We start from the raw sequence: 17,668 nt of genomic DNA, 5'->3' as shown, positions 1-17,668 counted from the left end.
AGAGCGTCCTTCACCTTTCGATGTCTAGCCCTTTGCTGGGCGTGGATGCCCGTGGTAGAAAGGGGGGATAGTGAGGAGCGCCCAGCGGGGGTCCCCTCGGTTCTGGAATCGTAGGGGGAGATGCCAGGTGGGAAGCACAGGGTGGAGGCAGCCAGCAAGCCGCCCGGTCCCGGGCTGCTAATGTGCCTCCAGAATTTTATGATTTTCCTTCCACCTGAGTCAGTAACAGCAGGAAGTAATAGTAATAGCAGAGGGCGGCGTGCTCGGTGCCAGGCACTGTTCCAAGAGCCCTGGTGAGTCACCTCGCTCAGGCCCACGACAGCCTCACCCTGTGGACAGGGGGATTCTCCCCACGCTGCAGACGAGTGATTGGCCTGGTCGCAGCTGGACGGGGCCCCAGTTCCAGAGCCCAGCATGGCCTGGCGTCTCCACAGGGACTGCCCCGCCTCGGCTGCCCTGATTCAGACATGTTCTCTAAGAGGGAACGTGTGTTCTAACCCTGCTTCCTCCGCCCTTAGAGAGAACAGCAGGACTGCTCGTTCTCCCTGAACGGGAGAAAAACAACAAAGGAAAACGCTGAAAGTAAACCGTCCTTTTCTTCCCCTCCCGGGCCTGTGAGGCAGCCTCCGGAGCCTCCACTTCTCCAGGGCGGTTATCTGGCTGGAGCTCGTGCAGCTGTGGCCCCTGGTTGGGGCTCCTGGGTTCAGTCCCCTCGGGAGCAGTTGCTGCCACACCCCCAGTGCTGGAGCGCAGGGCCAGCCGTCCTCTGTGGGGTCACGAGCGGGCCCAGGAGCCTCCCGCCCTCGCTCCCTCTCCAGGGCTCGCCATGTGGTGGAGTGGAATGGACGGCTCCTTTAAGGAAGCCGTCTTTCCTCTTGATCAAACGAGTAGTAAATTAGTTCCAGATCCTCTGTGGAGGCTCAGCCGCTTCAGGGGGCGAGGCTGAAGTGGAGGATGTCTGAGGAAGGATGGTGCTGCTTCTCACTGTAATAGAAAGGCTGACAAGCCGTGGAGAAGGAGTAGCTAAATGGCCTTGGAAATGTGTTCTCAAAGTAATGCTTTTGGAAACTGTCAGGGAAAGTAATCCGTAACCGATCTATAAATGGAAATTGGGCTGAGCTTATTCTGAGCCAAATATGAGGTCCATGTAGCCCAGGAGAGTCCTTCCACAAAGGAATGGAGTACTCCAAAGAAGTGGGGTGTACAGAGTGGTTATATACCCCCAAAGAGGATGTTTCACATAGGATTGAAATGTCCCTTTTACAACAGTCGCGAGACTGCTCTGTCGGCACAGTGATTGATGGACACAGCAGGGAGGTCTGCTGTCTCGGTGGACACAGCAGGGTGGCAGGTCTGTTGTCTCGAGCTGGGCGGTCACAGGTGAGCTGGGTGGTGACAGGTGAGCACAGCAGTCAGTTCCTAGCCTCGGGAGAGATGCTTATCCTTAAGGAAATGCCAGTGTAGGGGGAAGTTGCACCTTTATCTTAAGGGCATTTGTTTTTGCCATAGGAAATGTTTAAAGCAGATATAATCCACGCTCAATGGCCACGTCGGGCCCTTTTGGAAAAAACAAAGTCAGGCCGAATTAGATTTACACCAAATGGCTTTCTCACATACTCCAGTATCCTATTGTTTGCCGTTTGTCAAAACCAAATTCGGTGCCAGGCTGTGTGCTCAGGAGGGCTCTGCTTGGGGAGAGCTCTGCCATCGTCATCCTGAGACTGAGTCACCTGTGAACCAGGGGCTCCACGTTCTCTGTTGCCCTGGGCTCTGCAGGTTATGCGGCCAGTCCCGTCAGGAGCTCTGGTTAGGTCGGTGTCACGTAGGTATGGACGGCTCTCCTCAGTTCACTGGGCCAGTGTCCCATCGAGTTGGCAAGTCCACTTCTGTGCTGTGTTCCTCTTTCACTGCCCGGCAGGGTGTGAGCCCCTCGTGTCCGTGTGGACTCGCCTGCCTTTGCTGGAGCAGCCTCGGTGAGAATCTAACCCTGGAAAGCCCTGAACGAGAAGGCTGAGCACTCATGTTTATAAATTAAGACATTTCAAAGCTCACTGCCCCTGTGGCTGGAGGGGCCAGGCCTATTTGTGCAGGATCTTCTCCTAAAATGGAGAATAATAACAGGGGAGTCAGGTTTTTGTCTACAAGGGCCCTCCGTAAGGACGTGACCCTGCTGATCTTAATGGGAACACGAGCTGGGCTGACTCAGGAACGAGGCCTGTACCCCCAACCCCAGCAATGTGCTTCCAGTCTGCCTGCAAGAGGCCTGGAGGGAGGGCAAGGGAGTCCAAGGACACCCAAGGAGCCACGTGGTTTGGGGATGGGCTCATGCTGACGTGTTTAAGTTCACCGGGTTAAAGGACTGGAACCGTTCCCTGGTCCTTGGCAGAGATTTTGTCTCTTCAGCCAGCATCATCGAGGGGAACCAGGGGTAAACCCGCGGCCCTGCTTTTTTCAGGCTGTCACATGGGAATTAATAGGGCGCTCTGCCGCGGGAGCACACTGGGGTGCTCTCATAAAGCGATGGTGGGACTTTGCCAGAAACAGGGGTGTTCATCAGGGACTCAGCCTGGCACCCGCTTCCCAGCCGACTCAGAGACACTGAGACTCAGGCAGGATCTCAAGACGTCAAGTCATCGCTGCTTACGGGAGGATAGGTCTGCGGCAAGGCTGACCCTAAAAATAAGTTCTGCGAAAGTCATTCCTAAATCTTTAAAAAGCAAGGTCTCCTCGTTAATTAAAATTTGACCTATAAAGTAGTGAATTTTAGTGGGAGATCGCTCAAGTTAGAGGCAGAAGTTCGGGGGGGTGAGTCCTGCCGTGCCACTTCCTGGCTTGGAGCTCGGGCAGTTTTCCCAGTGTCTCTCGCTTGCTTTCCTGGTTTGTGAAAATTACCGATGGCAGGGATAACAGGCCCCTCAGAATTAGCCTCAGAGTTGCATGAGATGCCGGAGCAGAAGTGCTTTAAGATACAAGGATGCCGTGTGCCGGATGCTTCCATTCCCTGGACGCACACCTGTCAGCAGAAGGCTGGCTGTCTGTGGGGCAGGCGGAGGCAGCTGCTCTGGAGTCAAACCACAGCACAGACGGTCCATCCTGGACTGGACATCCATCTGTGAGGGCACAGGGGCCCTCAGACAGACGGTGACGGTCAGTCCCAAGGACCCCATCTCTTTCCTTCTGCGCTGTCCTCTTTCAGCAGCCAGAGTGTGCTGTTTTTATTTCCTCTCCACCATGCAGGGGACTCGGAGCCCACCCCCGTGAATCCTTGCTATGACGGGAGCCACGCATGTGCCATGACAGCCCGGTGCCGCCCGGGGGCAGGTGTGGACTACAGCTGCGAGTGTGCACCCGGGTACCAGGGAGACGGACGGAGCTGTGCAGGTGAGGTCTTCCTCGGGGCCTCCAGCATCGTGTTTGTGAGACAAGTGTCTGTTGTCTCTGTGATCTCCATTGATCAATGAGTTTAGCCGCTGTTCATCTAAACAGGGTTATTTTAAAACCAAAGCATATTCTGGTTTGAGAGGATGGTCTGGGGTGGGTATTTGGGGCTGGGATTGTGAAAAAAGACATTTATTGCAATTCCTGCATATTTTGGGTTCTTAAGTTTTGTAATTTTAAGTCTGCGTTATTTCTTACATTTACTAAATGGTACATTTTCTGTTTTTCTTTAGATTTCACACACTGTGTTCTTCCAGAAACACATTATATCCCAAAAAGCAGCAATGGAAATTTCTTTACATCTTAAGTGAAAAATTGTTTGTGTTTTTCTTTTAAATGTTTATTATTTTTTAAATGTTTAAAGAATTCTCCGAATACTTATTCAAAATTTGTCTCCCTGTGGCTCATACTTGAGTGACTTGAAATGCGTGCTTCTCGTGTGTGATGCTCTGCACACGCAGCCATGTTGGGGCTGAGAAAGCCTGCGTTTCGACGCCAGTCCAGCCCACCCGCCGCTGGTCTGTTGAAGCCTCGAGTCGTGGGAAACACTGAGTTTTCAGACCTTCCACTCGTGGGAACCTTGACCAAGGGGCACTTTCCTGTTCTCATTTCTTCTTAGACGTAAATGAGTGTGCGACTGGCTTCCACCGCTGTGGCCCCAACGCCATGTGTGTCAACCTGCCCGGGAGCTACCGGTGTGAGTGCCGGCCTGGGTATGAGTTTGCAGACGACGGGCACACCTGCCGTGGTAAGTGCCCGAGCTTCCCCCGTTGTGGCCCACATGGTGCCGCACCTGGGTCTCCATCCCGTAGGGTTTCCCCTTCCTCTGATGGACGGAAGCTCTGCTGTGTGGTTGTCTGGAAAACAGATGGTTTGGATTGAAATACCTGAAGCGCTGGCTCCGCTCAGCCCTGTTTGTGTTCTGTGTCGTCCCCCTCGGCGGGTGTTTCTGTGTTGTCACTGAAGGGTGTTCCCTGCAGTGAGGACTGCTGTGTGTCTCGATGTCCGGCCCAATCACATGATGAGACTGAACCTCTAATAATGTCTAGCAGCTCTGGGGAGAGTCAGGTGTTTCTCTAATAGAATGAAGAGGATTTGTAATCCAGAGACGCGTGTCCACTTGGCCAGCTTGGAGCTCCAGCTGTAATGCACATGCCCTTTCTAGGGTCCCAGAAACACACTGTGACTGGTGGACCCAAACAAACTAGAATTCCAGATTCATCCCATTGGGAGAGCTGGGCGGTGATGGAGAAGTACCCTTCTCAACCCAGCAGGATGAGTCCAACAACGGTAGAGACCATGCAAGCGGGGTGTGTGTACATGTGTGGGTGTGTTTGCACATGCATTTGTGTGTGCGTGTGCATGTGCGGGTGTGTGCAGACGTTCATTTGTGTGCGTGTGTGCATGTGTATGCATGTGCACAAGTGTATTGTGTGTGCATGTGTGGGTATATGCGTGTGCATGTGTGTGTGCAAGTATATGGGTGTGTGCACATGTATGCAGGTGTGTGTGCATGTGCAGGTGTGTGTGCATATGCGTGTGTGTGCTCCTGTGCAGGGGTGCATGTGTGTGCATGCACGTGTGTGGGTGTGTGCGTGTGTATGCATGCATGTGTGTGTGCACACATGTGCATTTGTGTGTGGGTGCATGTGTGCGTTTGTTGTGTGTGGAGCACTGGTCCTGGGGAGGCACAGCTTGCATCTAGCCCTGTCTTGAGGGCTGACCCTCACATCCACTGTTCTCACCGCAGACCAGAGCAGCGTTCCTAAGGTTAATATGCAGACAGACAGTCCCCAGATCCTTCTAGAATCAGGTTCCGACCTTCGGCTCTGGGGTGGCCCGTGAGCCCAGATGTCCCGAGGCTGCGGGCATGTCAGCCGCAAGGAGCAGGGCTCGGGCAGGCCTGAGCTGGACGCCTGGCCTTCTCTTTCAGTGGTAGCCCCGCCCCCAAGCCCCTGCGAGGATGGCAGCCACTCCTGCGCCCCCGGCCAGGCTCAGTGCATCCCCCGTGGGGGCGGCGCCTTCAGCTGCGCCTGCCTGCCCGGCTACAGCGGCGATGGGCACCAGTGCAGTGGTGAGTACGCGTGGCCCAGCGACTCGGGAGGGCCCTGTGGGGCCGGGACCCTCAGAAAGGACCTCCTCTGACTGCGCAGAGAGGGAAGGGGTCCGCTGGGTCGGGAGGGGCTGGGCTGGTGGAGCAGGGTGTTTGTGGAGACGCTCCGGGCCAGAGAGTGCGGCCGGTGGTGACCGGTGCTCAAGCCGTGGGCTGCAGGGGCCGGGGAGGCGGCTCTCCCCTAGGAAGGTCCCCTCGGTCCCTTTGGTTACCAGCCTCATCCCCTGCTTGCTGCGCTGATTTCTGGCAGCCGCTCCCCCGCTGGAGCGATGGGTTAAGTGTCTCTGCACTTAGTTATGACCCTTCTACTTCCTTCCCTGCCTGCTCTGCCTGGGGCGGAGCCTCCATAGACAGAGCAGGACGTTAGCACCGGCCTAGTGGCTCAGCACTTGTCTCCCAGAAATCTGCCTCCTTTAAGACTTCGTACAGAATTTCATGGAATCACGAGACCAGAATGCAGGGCTGGCTGTTCAAAATTAATTAGAAATGATGTGTGAGGTCGTTCCTGGAAAACCAGGCATAACTCGGTATAAACATTCATGAAACTGGGATTAGCCGTATGTTAACATGGAGATTTTTCAGGAAATCTGCATAATATAATCCATTGAAGGTTTTCAAAGTACCCAATGACACGTGATTGGAAACGCAATTTCATGCCATCTGTCTGTCAGTAATGCACACAAATTGTGTAAAGTGAGACGCAGAGGAGAGGATACTGGGAGAGGGTCTGGAGTAGAGACGGTCAGTTTGGGGCACATGGCCCGAGAGGTAGCTCGTCTTCTCCCGGCCACCGGGGCACTGCGGGTGTGCTGGGAACAGCCCTGTGGCCCTGGGAGCCTCGCAGGGTCTGGACAGACCGGCCTCCTCCTCACCCTGTGTCTGGTCCTGTCCTGCCCCCCCAGCGTCCGGCAGCAGAGGCTGGGCAGTGCGGCCCATGCATGCAGGCGGGCTGCTGTCTAGACCCGGCTCCTTGATGGGTGGTGTCTCCCCCTCTGCTGCACAGAAGCTCTGCTGCGTGGCTTCCTTGCAGACGTGGTCTACACTGAAACGATCAAAGCCGTGGTTTTTCCCGAGACAGAGCGTGTCTCTCTGCCTAGACGGAGGTGCATCTGTGGCTCACACGCTTGTCCACTCGGCCAGCTGGGCACAGAGGGCGGACTCATGGTTCCGTTAGGCCCACACCTGTGGAACTTTCCATTCAGTTCCGTTCAGCATATGACTGGGCTCTAGGAAGTGAGACTGCGCCGAGAATGGTCCCATCTGCAGGGTCTCCTGTCAAATATCTGGCTGCTCGGCTGGCACACATCGGCTTCTGTGTGTCTAACTCCCTCGGTCCCTGGCTCAGGGCGGAGCAGGTGTGTGACGTGAGTCATCAGAATGGGGCTGTGGTGGCCACCTCCGGCCCTCCTCCCTCCTGGAATTGCTCTCTCCCTCCTTTGACTTCGGCTTGTCCCGCCAGACTCTGGCCCCTGTCTGGGGTTGTGCTAGGACCCTGAGAGTGGCTGCTTTTCCACGTTGGGAAGTCACAGTGTTGCCATCCTGGGTGATTCCGCCCTCTGGTGATTTCTGCCATTTTCACTTGTCCCTGTCTTATCTCCAGTTCTCTGCTTTCGGGATTCTCTCTGGATCCACATCAGTGTCAGGGGCTGGCTCAGCGCATCCTCTACTCCGGGACTCTCCAGGGGTGCGGCAGACTTGGGGTCTCATCCGATGGCCCAGCTGGAAAGATGCACATGTGGTTGTTGGCAGGGACCAGTCCTCTAGTACTGAGGACCTCGGGACCTTGCTGGCTGTTCCTGGAGTGACCTCCTCTTCTGCTGCGTGGACCCTCCAGCTGGGTGGCTCACTTCACCACCAGGAGCAGAAAGTCTGCCAGCGACATGGAGTTAGAGTCACAGAGATGATGTCCCCTCAGTGCTGCTTCAGGGTGTGGTCACAAGGTGCTCAAGGGAAGGGGGTACACAGGACGGCAAATGCCAGGAGACAGGCAGCTCTGGGGTACTCTCGAGGCTGCCGTCCACACATCCGGCCCTGGGTGGTAGAGAAAGGGTGGTCATCGTCCTAAAGACCTAAGCCGTGCACGCATCAGGCCGGGCAATCGCGAAGGTGAGCAGCAAGGTAGGTGTAGAATGTGTGTGTGTATGCGTGCACACACGCGTGTGCATGCCACAGTATCCATGTGTCCCAGTTACCGTAGGGATAAATAGAGAAAATGGAGAAGTAGAGAGAAATAGAAGTAAAGGCTCTGTTTTGTGGTAAGTGCGTTCTTGAAGGATACACACACACACTTTTTTACTCCATCAAACCAGCAATAAACGGGTGTGTTTTCCTCCAGCCAGTTTGTTCAAAACCGGCTTCCCTGGAGTGGCTGCCCGTGGCTGTGGGCCCTTGATCAGTGGGGTCACAGCGGGAATCCTCATCCAGGTCGAGCTGTCTCCTCTGGCCTCGCTCCCTCGGGACGGATGGCGGCCCCGATCAGTGTGAGCGGATGCCTCCCAGGCGGGTCTGTGCCTTGGATCCTGGTGACCCTGGCACATCCCGAGTGGGGAGCTCTGCAGGGAGGAGTGAGCTGAGCAGGGGCCCGTGGCTCAGCTGTGGTCGCTCAGGAGGGATGTAGGAGGTGCTTACAGGGTCCTCTCTGGTCCCTGTTCCGAGATGTGGATGTCGGGTCAGGAACCATGAAGTTGCTGCAGCCCCGGGGGGAGAGGAGAGCGGCATGAAAGAAATCTGTTAAACCCCAGAGAGGGTCTCGCCAGCCACACCGGCCACACTGGCAGGCCCACATGCACTCGGCTGGGTGGTTTTGAGCAGATTTCAGTGTTTGAGCGGTTTTGGGCGTGGGCTCAGAGTTAGGGCTGAGAGAAGAATGTCGAAGCACCAACGTGGGAGCTCAGAACAGAGCGTTTCAAACAGGTTTTTAACCAGCTCGACAGACGATAGAGTGAGAGTCATGCCGAGCCTGGGCCGGCTTTCGTCCCTGGGTGGCCAAGGGCCTTGTGGCCTGGACCTCAGGCCTGGAAGCCAGACACCCTGACTATGATTGTGACATAACGGAGCCCCGACCCCCAGTGCTGCGAGGGCAGCCCCGCCTTGTCCGGGGCTGACGGCAGCCCCACTCTGTCTCCCGACCCTGACATCCTGGGATGCAGAGGAGAGCCCTTGACACAAGGCCTCTCGCTGTGCTGCTGGTGCCCGCTAGGCGCCAGACTCCTCTGCAGGGGCCTCGGCTGCCTCTGGCTCTCTGGGGACAGGGCCATCCTGCTCAGATGCTCTTGTCTCTCCAGGACATCTCCCAGGCTTGTCCCTGACCATCCTATCTCCCGCGACTGCAGTGTCCGTGGGGAGGAGGCTGGTCAGACTCCTAGGCCCTTGGCTCTAAGAACATAAGTAACTTGGGAGCTCAGGGGAGTCCCCTGTTTGTTCAAAAATAACCCCGAGAGCTGACCCACGGTTCTAGAAGCTGGCCCGGGTCTCAGGAATTCCTGCTTCCGTCCTTGCTGGGCTCCTGTGGCCGCGAGGAGTGCTTTAGCATGTGTCCTGAATAGCTTCAGTTTCCTGCGTTTGGCTGCATGCTCACTTGACAGCTTTGGTCTCACAGCTTCTCCCAGGCCCCAGGACTGGACAGTCGCCAGCCCTTCCTGGCTGGCTCTGAGCTGGAGGGACAGACGGCCGACCTCGAGGAGGCCCGTGTGACCGGGAAGCCCGTGTGGCCGAGACCAGGCTTCTGCTGTAATCGGGTTGTTTGGTTTATTTGGGGAGCTGAGGAGCTCACCAGAAACACTTGTTTGCTTCTAGCTCTGCAGACAGTTCCCCCCAGGATCCTGCCTTTGTGGGAAGGACAGGCCAGAGGCCTGGGGCCGGGGGCAAAGCCTCTGGTGACCTTTGCTGGGGGTGTTGAGCACCAGGACTGTCCAGGCTTAAGGGAGCTGACTCGTGTTGACTAAACTGCGAGGAGACTGAGCGAGTGCCCTCCGTGTCACTGCGCAGGGGACACTAGCTGGCACTGGGCGAGGGGCGCCTGGGGGCTCGGGGGAGTGAGGTCACAGCACACATGATGTCGCCTGGGCTGTCCTGGCACAGATGTCACCTGGGAGGCTGGGTGATCCACGTCCCATCGGGGCCGTGACTCTGGCGTCCGGGTCGCGTGTCTGCTGTGGGCTTTGTGCACCGAGGTGACAGGTTCCCTGCCCTGGGACCCTGTGTCCTGGGTTTCCCGCGACTTCTCCTGTCGTGTACACGTTCAGGCGTTTTGGACGTGGCTCGGTGTGGCGTTTGTCTTGTTTCAGTGGGGCCTGGCTGGACCGGCCTCGCCTTCCTCGTGCTCTTAGCCCGGGCGTCTGGCTCCGCGCTCCCACAGGCATGGCTCGTTCTTCTCTGGGAGGGGGAGCCTGGCTGCTGTCGGCAGGTGCTGTCGGCAGTAAATGAAGTAAAGGATGCGGTTGCTTTGTCTGAAGGTCCACGACGTGGTGGTTCTGAGAAGTGCGGGGTTGACCCTCGCAGCTGTGGGGGAGCGTGGCCTGGAGTGTGTGAGGTTTCCTTCCATGTGTTCTCCCAAAACCGCGGACAGTGTTTCTCTTACACTATGTTTCTCCTGAAGGGGAAAGTGAGGGTTTCTATCTGAAGTCAGAGCTCTGGGCAGGTGGGCCACAGCGAGGGGAGACCAGTGTCACGTCCACTCACTGTGGTGTCCCTGGGAGGGACTCGCGGTTCCCGCTCGAGACGCTCGTTTGAGGCTGTGACTTCCCAGAGGCACGGTGGATGAGACGCTCTAGACTACGCGGCACACGGATTCCACGCTGGCGTTCAGTCCTGGCCTCGTTCTGTGGGCTCGACCTCGGGGACAGCATGGCTACCTGGGCCCAGGGCCTTCTGGGTAGACCCGCGTGCGTGGGGCGCTGCACGGTGGGGCTGTACCATGAGGTCATGCCTCCTCCGTCCCTCTCCACTCTACAGATGTGGACGAGTGCTCTCAGGACCCGTGCCACCCCGCAGCCTCCTGCCACAACACCCCCGGCTCCTTCTCCTGCCGCTGCCGCCCCGGCTACCATGGGGACGGCCTCCGGTGCGCACCTGGTAAGGTCGGGAGGCCAGACGGGCTCAGAAGCCCCCGCCCCTCGGCGCTGTTTCTCTGCGGCCTTTCCACCCACCTGTGCTGTGGGGCCTGAGGCCTGGCTGGTGGATCTTCAGCTGTCAGGGTGGCGGACAGCTGCTGGGTGGTGTTTGGGGAGGCCCGCGGATGCCCGCCAGCGTCCTACTCACAGCAGCTCTGGGTCCCGCCTGGGGTCTGCTTTGCTGCTATGTGTGAGTTACGGGACGTGCTGAGACGAGTGGACTCAGCGGGCCGGGTGCCCCCTGAGCTGGGAGGGGCGCCCCGTGGCAGCTCCAGGACCCAGCTGGCACCAGGCAGAGACTGAGGCTGGCAGCGGAGGGCAGGTGGGTCATGATGCCTTTTGTCCCTCCTTTCTGTCCCTTGCCCTGGTCCTGGAAGACCCCCTCTCAGGACTGAAACCCTGTGAACGCCAGCAGCACGAGGCCCAGGCGCAGCTTGCCGTCCCAGGCGCCCAGCTCCACGTCCCCCAGTGTGACGAGCACGGCCACTTCGTGCCCCTGCAGTGTGACAGCAGCACTGGCTCCTGCTGGTGCGTGGACCCTGACGGCCATGAAGTCCCCGGCTCCCAGACTCGCCCGGGCTCTGCCCCACCTCACTGTGGACCCCCAGGTGAGCCCACAGCAAGGAACCCCTACCAGCTCGGGCCTGCAGCTTGAGAAGCAGGTGCCGACTGGGGGGCAGGGCGGAGCTGGGCCCAGATCACGCTGACTCGCCCGATCACCGTCCTTCCACAGCCCCATCCTCCCAGGAGACTCGGCCGATAAGTGACACCCGCATGCACGTTCATGTTACGGGGACACAGACACGTGCACGTGGTGTGCGACCACGGCTGCCCCTCGACCCAGCCTCCCAGACCCTTGTCCAGGGCGGGGCTGCAAGCTGAGGCTGCGTCTGTAGGTGGCCTGGGTCTGTCACGCTGTGGAGGGGGGCCTGGGAGCTGCAGGCTCCTGCCTGACCAGCCTTTTGTCTAACAGGAAAACTGCCCCCCATTACTTTACGTCACTCATCTCGGCCTCCTGAATGGCAGGAAACAGTCTGAGGTTGTTTTAACGTCAGTAGGGAAAATAAGAATGACACCTGTGGGCGGCTCCAGCTGGTTTGCTCCAAGTCAGTGAGTCGGCCCCGGCCAGGCCCTGCGTGTCGGTGGGATGGCTGTCGCCCAGGCACCTTCGGGAGAGGGGCAGGGAGCTGTTGGTGAGCCGTGCGACCTGAGATGCCGCTGCCTCCCTGTCCAGGGGCACGGTGACCCTGTGCGCACAGTTCACCAACCGCAGGCTGCCGAGGCGGGTCCTGTTCCTCGCTGAATCGTTCAGAGGTGGGAAGAACTTTTTTTCTAAAATACAGAAGAACCTCATTATGAAGAATGTAGGATTGGATTGATACCATTTTAGCCAAAATAATTCCTGAATCCACAAGTTTGTCGTTCAAAGATCCATTTTACTGTTGAAAGGATTCCGTAAATCCTAGTCTTGGCTTTTAAGGCAGAAGTGTGAGGCTGGAGAACTGCCACAAGTGCCGACCCTCTCAGTGATGTTAACGTCACAGCCAGGACCTTAGCAGCTCTGACTCACGTGGGTAAACTGGAGACGCGTGGTCCAGACGCACACCCGGTGCTGCGGTGGCGCTCCCGGCTCCCCGCGCCCTGTTTTCAGAAGACTTCACCCATCCAAAAAAGAAGGCAGAGAAATTCTGTTCCCACGTGCCTGCCCTTTGAAACGTGGGCTCTAACTCCAGCTGGGCCTGGAAGAAATCAGATGGCTGGGGACCCTGTTAAGTTTATTGGGCGCGTGCGTTGAGGACAGTGATTCACAAGGAACCGAGAGGATGAGAAGCGAGGACTGACGGAGGAGCACGTCCCCCGTGCACACTCGCCCGTGGCCCAGACCTCGCTCAGTGCTGCGTGGCCGTGGCTGCTGTTTCTGACTAGTCTCATCAGCACAGGGAGGCAGCTTGAAGCGGGAGAGCACTGTGCCTGAGGTTTCAAAGTGTTTAAAGCCCTGCCACCCAGAAACAGGAGGGCAATAAGCCCCAGATGGGTGGAGACACAACCTCAAACAGCGAGGAAGGCGACGGTGCAGGAGCCACGGGTCCCAGAAGCTGATGGTGCTAGGTCCACGTTCCAGACAAGAGGGCGCCCTGCTGGGTGGTCCCCGAACCAAGAACAGACCCTCTGGTTTGGAACATGGGGCTGGGGTGCTGGGTGCTTCTGCAGGAGCCCCGCCCCACAAGGGGCGTGTGTCGGAGGGGGTGGCGCTCCCTCTCAGGTCTCTGGGACACGTCTGGGAGAGGAGCCAGCCTTGCCTTCCCCGTGAGGCCTTCGCGAGACCTCGGCTCCTGTGGGTCAGAAGCTTGGGCCAGTCGGCCACTGGGCCTGGCGGGCAGTGGGGAGGGCAGAGCTGGAAACAGTGGGGCCAGAGCAGAGCAACGTGGTGGGAAGCCCAGAAAAGGGATCCGCTGTGAGATGATCCCCGGAACAGGTGGGCAGAGGACGCGGGAGCTGGCGTGTCAACAGCCAGTGTCCACGTCCACCCTGCGGTGCTCACACCGGTCATGGCACGTCCACTCAGGACGGTTTTCCGGGGTGGACTGCGGGCTGCAGGGTGGGCCTTCAGTAGCACCTCCCAAGGCACTCGGGCCACCTACAGGGAGCAGGGCCTGGCGCTGGCGCTGGAGCAGGTGGAGAGGATCAGGAGTGTTGGAAGCATCACATGGACCCCGAGTCCCCAGGGAATGTCCCCACCGCTCACAGAGGCCGGGCGGGGCAGTCTGTGGGGCCTGGCGCCTGCGCAAGATGGTCCCTTTCCAGGCACGGAGCCTGCGTCCCCATCCCCTTGTCCCCGGGACAGGAGCCCGGAACCCTCTGGTGCCCATGGAGGACTCCTGGAGCCCGTCACTGCTCTGGCCCAGCATCCACGGGCTGCTGGGGCCTCACTGATGGACAGGGGAGGAGGACCAGGAGGCTGGGTGTGGGGATCCGGAGCTACATGCGTCCTTGTGTCCTTGGCTCACAACCGAAGGCTGTTTGTCCCCCCTCTGCTCAGAGCCCACCCCGAGGCCCCGGACCGTTTGCGAGCGCTGGAGAGAAACCCTGCTGGAGCTGTACGGGGGCGCGCCCGGGGACGACCAGTACGTGCCCCAGTGCGATGAGTGGGGCCACTTCACCCCCCTGCAGTGCCACGGCAGGAGTGACTTCTGCTGGTGTGTGGACCGAGATGGCAGAGAGGTGCCGGGCACCCGCTCCCAGCCAGGCACCACCCCCGCCTGTAAGCCGGATGCCCTCCCAGCCACAGCTGCCAGGGGCTGTGGTGGAGGGGTGGGGGTGGGGGTGGGGGCAGTGGGTCCCGCGGAGAAGTCGGTCACGTGCCACTGGGTTGAGTTGGGCCCGCCCGAGGTCCCCGTTTGCATCCATGTTTGGTGCCCTCAGCAGCAGGCGCTGTAATGGGACATCTGGAGTCCAGCTCAATGTGCAGTTAATCCCCCCAGTGTGACAGGACGCACGTCATCTGGGCCCAGAGGGGAGCCGACACAGAACCGGCCCTGGTTTCCTCCCTTAAAAGAAAAACACCAACCTGCTGTTGTTGGAAGGGGGTGTTCTGTCTTCCGTCCTCGTAACTGGCAGTGGTTTCCCTAAGAGGTCCCTGAGAAGACCCTCAGGGTTCGGGCTTCTCATGAGGCCAGTCTGGAGCACAGCTGTGGGGGGTGAAGAACCGGGTGCTGGAGGTGCTAGGTGTGGGAAGCTGGCCTTCCTTGCTCTCCCGCCCACCTGCTCCACTTCCTCTGCTCCTGTCCCTCTTCCCCGCAGGTGTCCCCACAGTCGCTCCCCCCACGGTCCGGCCCACGCCCCGGCCTGACGTGACCCCTCCACCCGTGGGCACCTACCTGCTCTACGCCCAGGGCCAGCAGATCGGCCACCTGCCCCTCAATGGCACCAGGCTTCAGAAGGACGCGGCCAGGACCCTGCTGTCGCTGCATGTAATGTGGATGCCCGTGGGGCGGGCTGCAGGGGGGACACAGATCTGGGTGGGCTGGGCCTGAGCTGGGGGGTCCTGGGGGCATCTGCCGAGCCTGATGCCTCCACCATATGGCTCTGCTGCCGAGCCCTGTTTGACTGGCCAGGGCCGCTTTCTCCAGCCAGTTCATAGGCTTGGATCCCTGGAAGGGAAATAGGAGTTGTCAGGATGCTAAGGAGGCTGGTGACCCCGGGGAGACTGACACAGTCTGAACCCGAGGCCACTGACCTCCCCAGAGGTCCTGAGAATAAGCTGCAGGAGCGCTGGCTGCAGGCTGTGGCTCATGCTCGGCCGCGTCCCTGTGGAAGTCAGTCACCTATGCCCCTTGTTGCCGCCCTCACTGGCTCTGTGGACTGGTTCTCTGCTCTGAGCGTCTCTGACACCTTCAGAGATGGAGACGTGGGGCGGGGTGGTGCTGGGATGGGGTGGACACAGCTTTCCCTGGGGCTGTCGCTGCTTCCTGAGCCGGCAGCCGCACGTCGGGGACTCCATCCCAGAGGAGGGACGTCCTCTCTGAAGTGGACAAGGGAGCTTCAGAGAGGCATCGACACTGGGTGGGAGCTCGCCCATCTGTCTCTGAGCTTCACCGACTCCTGTGAGGAACTGACTCCTGCCTGGCTCCAGACAAGTCTTGAGGCAGCTAGTGTTCAGAGAAAGATGCGCTTTCTTCCTCCTCAAGATTTGAGGTTTTCCATGGGTTTTGCTTTGGCAAACCGAGCGTGCTGCTTCGTGAGTTCCTCCGCGAGGGGCGGAAACTCAGAAACTGTCTCCCTCCCGCTGACTGTCCCAGAGGGCATCCCCGCCCGCCTGAACCTGCCTCTGATGGGGGGCTGAGAAATGGAGCGGGTTATGGGCACATCTCCGGGAAGCTGGCTTGAACCGGGACCCTCTCCTCTAGGAGATGCTGCTGTCTGGCATAGCCAGTGGGGGCGCATGGGAGTGCGTGACACACATGCCTCTATTCTCAAGTAAAGTCGTGCTCGCCTTTCAAGGCCTGTGCGCGTCCCCCCTTCCACAGGAGCTGGCCCCTCTGCCAGGGTCACATCAGGTGGCCCCTCGAGGCCCTGTGAGGCGAGCGGGCAGCTGGGCGGCCTCAGGGACGGCCAGTGGCCCTGGCTGTGGCTCTGCACGTCGTGGGCTTCCCAGGTCGGGGGTCTGGCTGGAAGTGGAAGGAAGCAGGGACTGTTAAAGGTGTGGAAGGGGCGTCCAGACTGAGCACTCGGAAGGAGACTCGGCTGTCACTTAGCTATAAGGGAGGAGGGCAGACAAGGTGGGGACCACTATCCCCAAGTCCCAGCCCACCAGGCACGGCCTTTCTGGACCTAAGAGTACAGCCGAGGCCACATGCAGGGCGAGGCAGAGGCAGGCGGGCTGCACAGGCAGGGCGGCCTCGTCTCCACGGGAGAGAGGGGAGTGGATCTTGTGTGTTGGTGAGTTTTACAAGGCTCTTCCAAAGAGTGTGGTAACATCTCAACCCCAGGCAGGCAGCCCTGAGCCTCGGTGCAGGGTTCTCGCTGTGCCCCAGGGGTTAGGCAGCTGAGCGTGAGCTCAGGAAATGCCAAGTCCTAATTTGTCCAACTCTATGTTTGGTCCATGCAGGGCTCCATCGTTGTGGGAATCGACTACGACTGCCGGGAGAGGATGGTGTACTGGACAGACGTTGCCGGACGGACGATCAGCCGGGCCAGCCTGGAGCCGGGGGCAGAGCCCGAGACCATCATCAGCTCAGGTCAGCACTTCCCCGGAGCATGCTTCCTGTCCCACTGGGTTCTGCAACGTCCAGGGAACCTGGCTTTGACCCTCGGAGGTGGAGGTCTGGGCAGGTCCTCATGAGCATAGGACTCGTGTACGCAGGGGAGAGAAGCCATCCCCCTGGAGCCTTGCTGGGTGCTGGGGCTCCAGCAGGATGCTGTGGCCGCAGCTGACGCTGTGGGTGCCCGGAGGCTGGGGTTGGTCGTCCAGGGCAGACTGAGGTGGCAGAGGAAGTGACGGAGGATCTGTCCCTCCATCCCTGGTGCTGCGACGCAGACGCAGGACTTCACTGCTCAGGCACAGCCTCCCTCTCTGCCCCAGGCCCACCTTCACCCCTGCAGATGCTCCAGTCCTGCCTTTGCTGTTTCCAGGTCTGATGAGCCCCGAAGGACTCGCCATCGACCACGTGCGCAGAACCATGTACTGGACGGACAGTGGCCTGGATAAGATAGAGAGGGCCAGGCTGGATGGCTCCGAGCGCAAGGCCCTCTTCCACACGGACCTGGTGAACCCCCGTGCCATCGCCGTGGACCCCATCCGAGGGTCAGCCGGGCTCCCTGTCCTGTCCCCTGTAGCTCCCGACTCGCAGTCCTCGGGTTTCAGACGCAGTGTGGGGAGGGGAGGACAGGAGCGTGGAGCGCAGGTGCACAAGTGTGACAGCATTTCCTGAGGGTCTGCAGGGCCATGCGCTGCTCCTCCCGGACATGGACTCCCTCGTGGAGCCTCCTTCCCACCCGGAGGAGCTGACGGTGAACTGACGATTAAGCAGGACTGCGGTGCGGTGTGGGTGCAGAGCCTTCAGAGAGCGTGGAGGGCGGGCCGCTCAGAGCAGGGGAGCAGGCCCACCCGCAGAGCACAGACTGGAGCGAGGGGGCCCTTGAGAACACGAGGACACTCGTGTTGAGACGACGGTAGGGCTCACCTCTGTCAAATGGTGGGTACCCAAAACTCAGACACCCACCTCTTAGTTCTCTGGCCTCGTTTGCACTGTAGCAAAAATCAAGAGAAAAGTGTTCCGTGTCCGTGACAGCTGCTGCAGTCATCAGCTGGGGCCGTGTTTCAGTCCTTGTTAGAGCCGAGGGGTCTCAGTGCCTCGAGGAACTCCTGCTGTATTTAATGGGGCTTCTACCGCATGAAATTCCAGAGAACCCATTCAAATCAGGAAAGAAAACTTGCAGCTCTAATTTTCAACAAAGAGTTTTTGACTCAGAAGTACTTAGTGAAAAGCTCCAAAGATGGTTCCAA

General features: G+C 59.1%; 1 protein-coding gene across 1 annotated transcript in view; it reads left to right on the top strand.

The window, feature by feature from the left end:
• Positions 1-17,668, top strand: part of NID2 (nidogen 2) — a 45,613-nt gene that overhangs the window by 23,896 nt on the left and 4,049 nt on the right. Inside the window, exons 9-17 of the mRNA XM_070630382.1 lie at positions 3,238-3,381; positions 4,058-4,186; positions 5,372-5,512; positions 10,505-10,624; positions 11,040-11,270; positions 13,703-13,924; positions 14,464-14,633; positions 16,271-16,400; positions 16,795-16,966. Coding sequence (XP_070486483.1) covers positions 3,238-3,381; positions 4,058-4,186; positions 5,372-5,512; positions 10,505-10,624; positions 11,040-11,270; positions 13,703-13,924; positions 14,464-14,633; positions 16,271-16,400; positions 16,795-16,966 — 1,459 coding nt within the window. The remainder of the gene's footprint in view (positions 1-3,237; positions 3,382-4,057; positions 4,187-5,371; positions 5,513-10,504; positions 10,625-11,039; positions 11,271-13,702; positions 13,925-14,463; positions 14,634-16,270; positions 16,401-16,794; positions 16,967-17,668) is intronic.

This window comes from Equus przewalskii, chromosome 1, assembly GCF_037783145.1.
Source record: "Equus przewalskii isolate Varuska chromosome 1, EquPr2, whole genome shotgun sequence".
Taxonomy (NCBI): Eukaryota; Metazoa; Chordata; class Mammalia; order Perissodactyla; family Equidae; genus Equus; species Equus przewalskii.
This window is presented reverse-complemented; position numbering and strand designations above follow the sequence as displayed.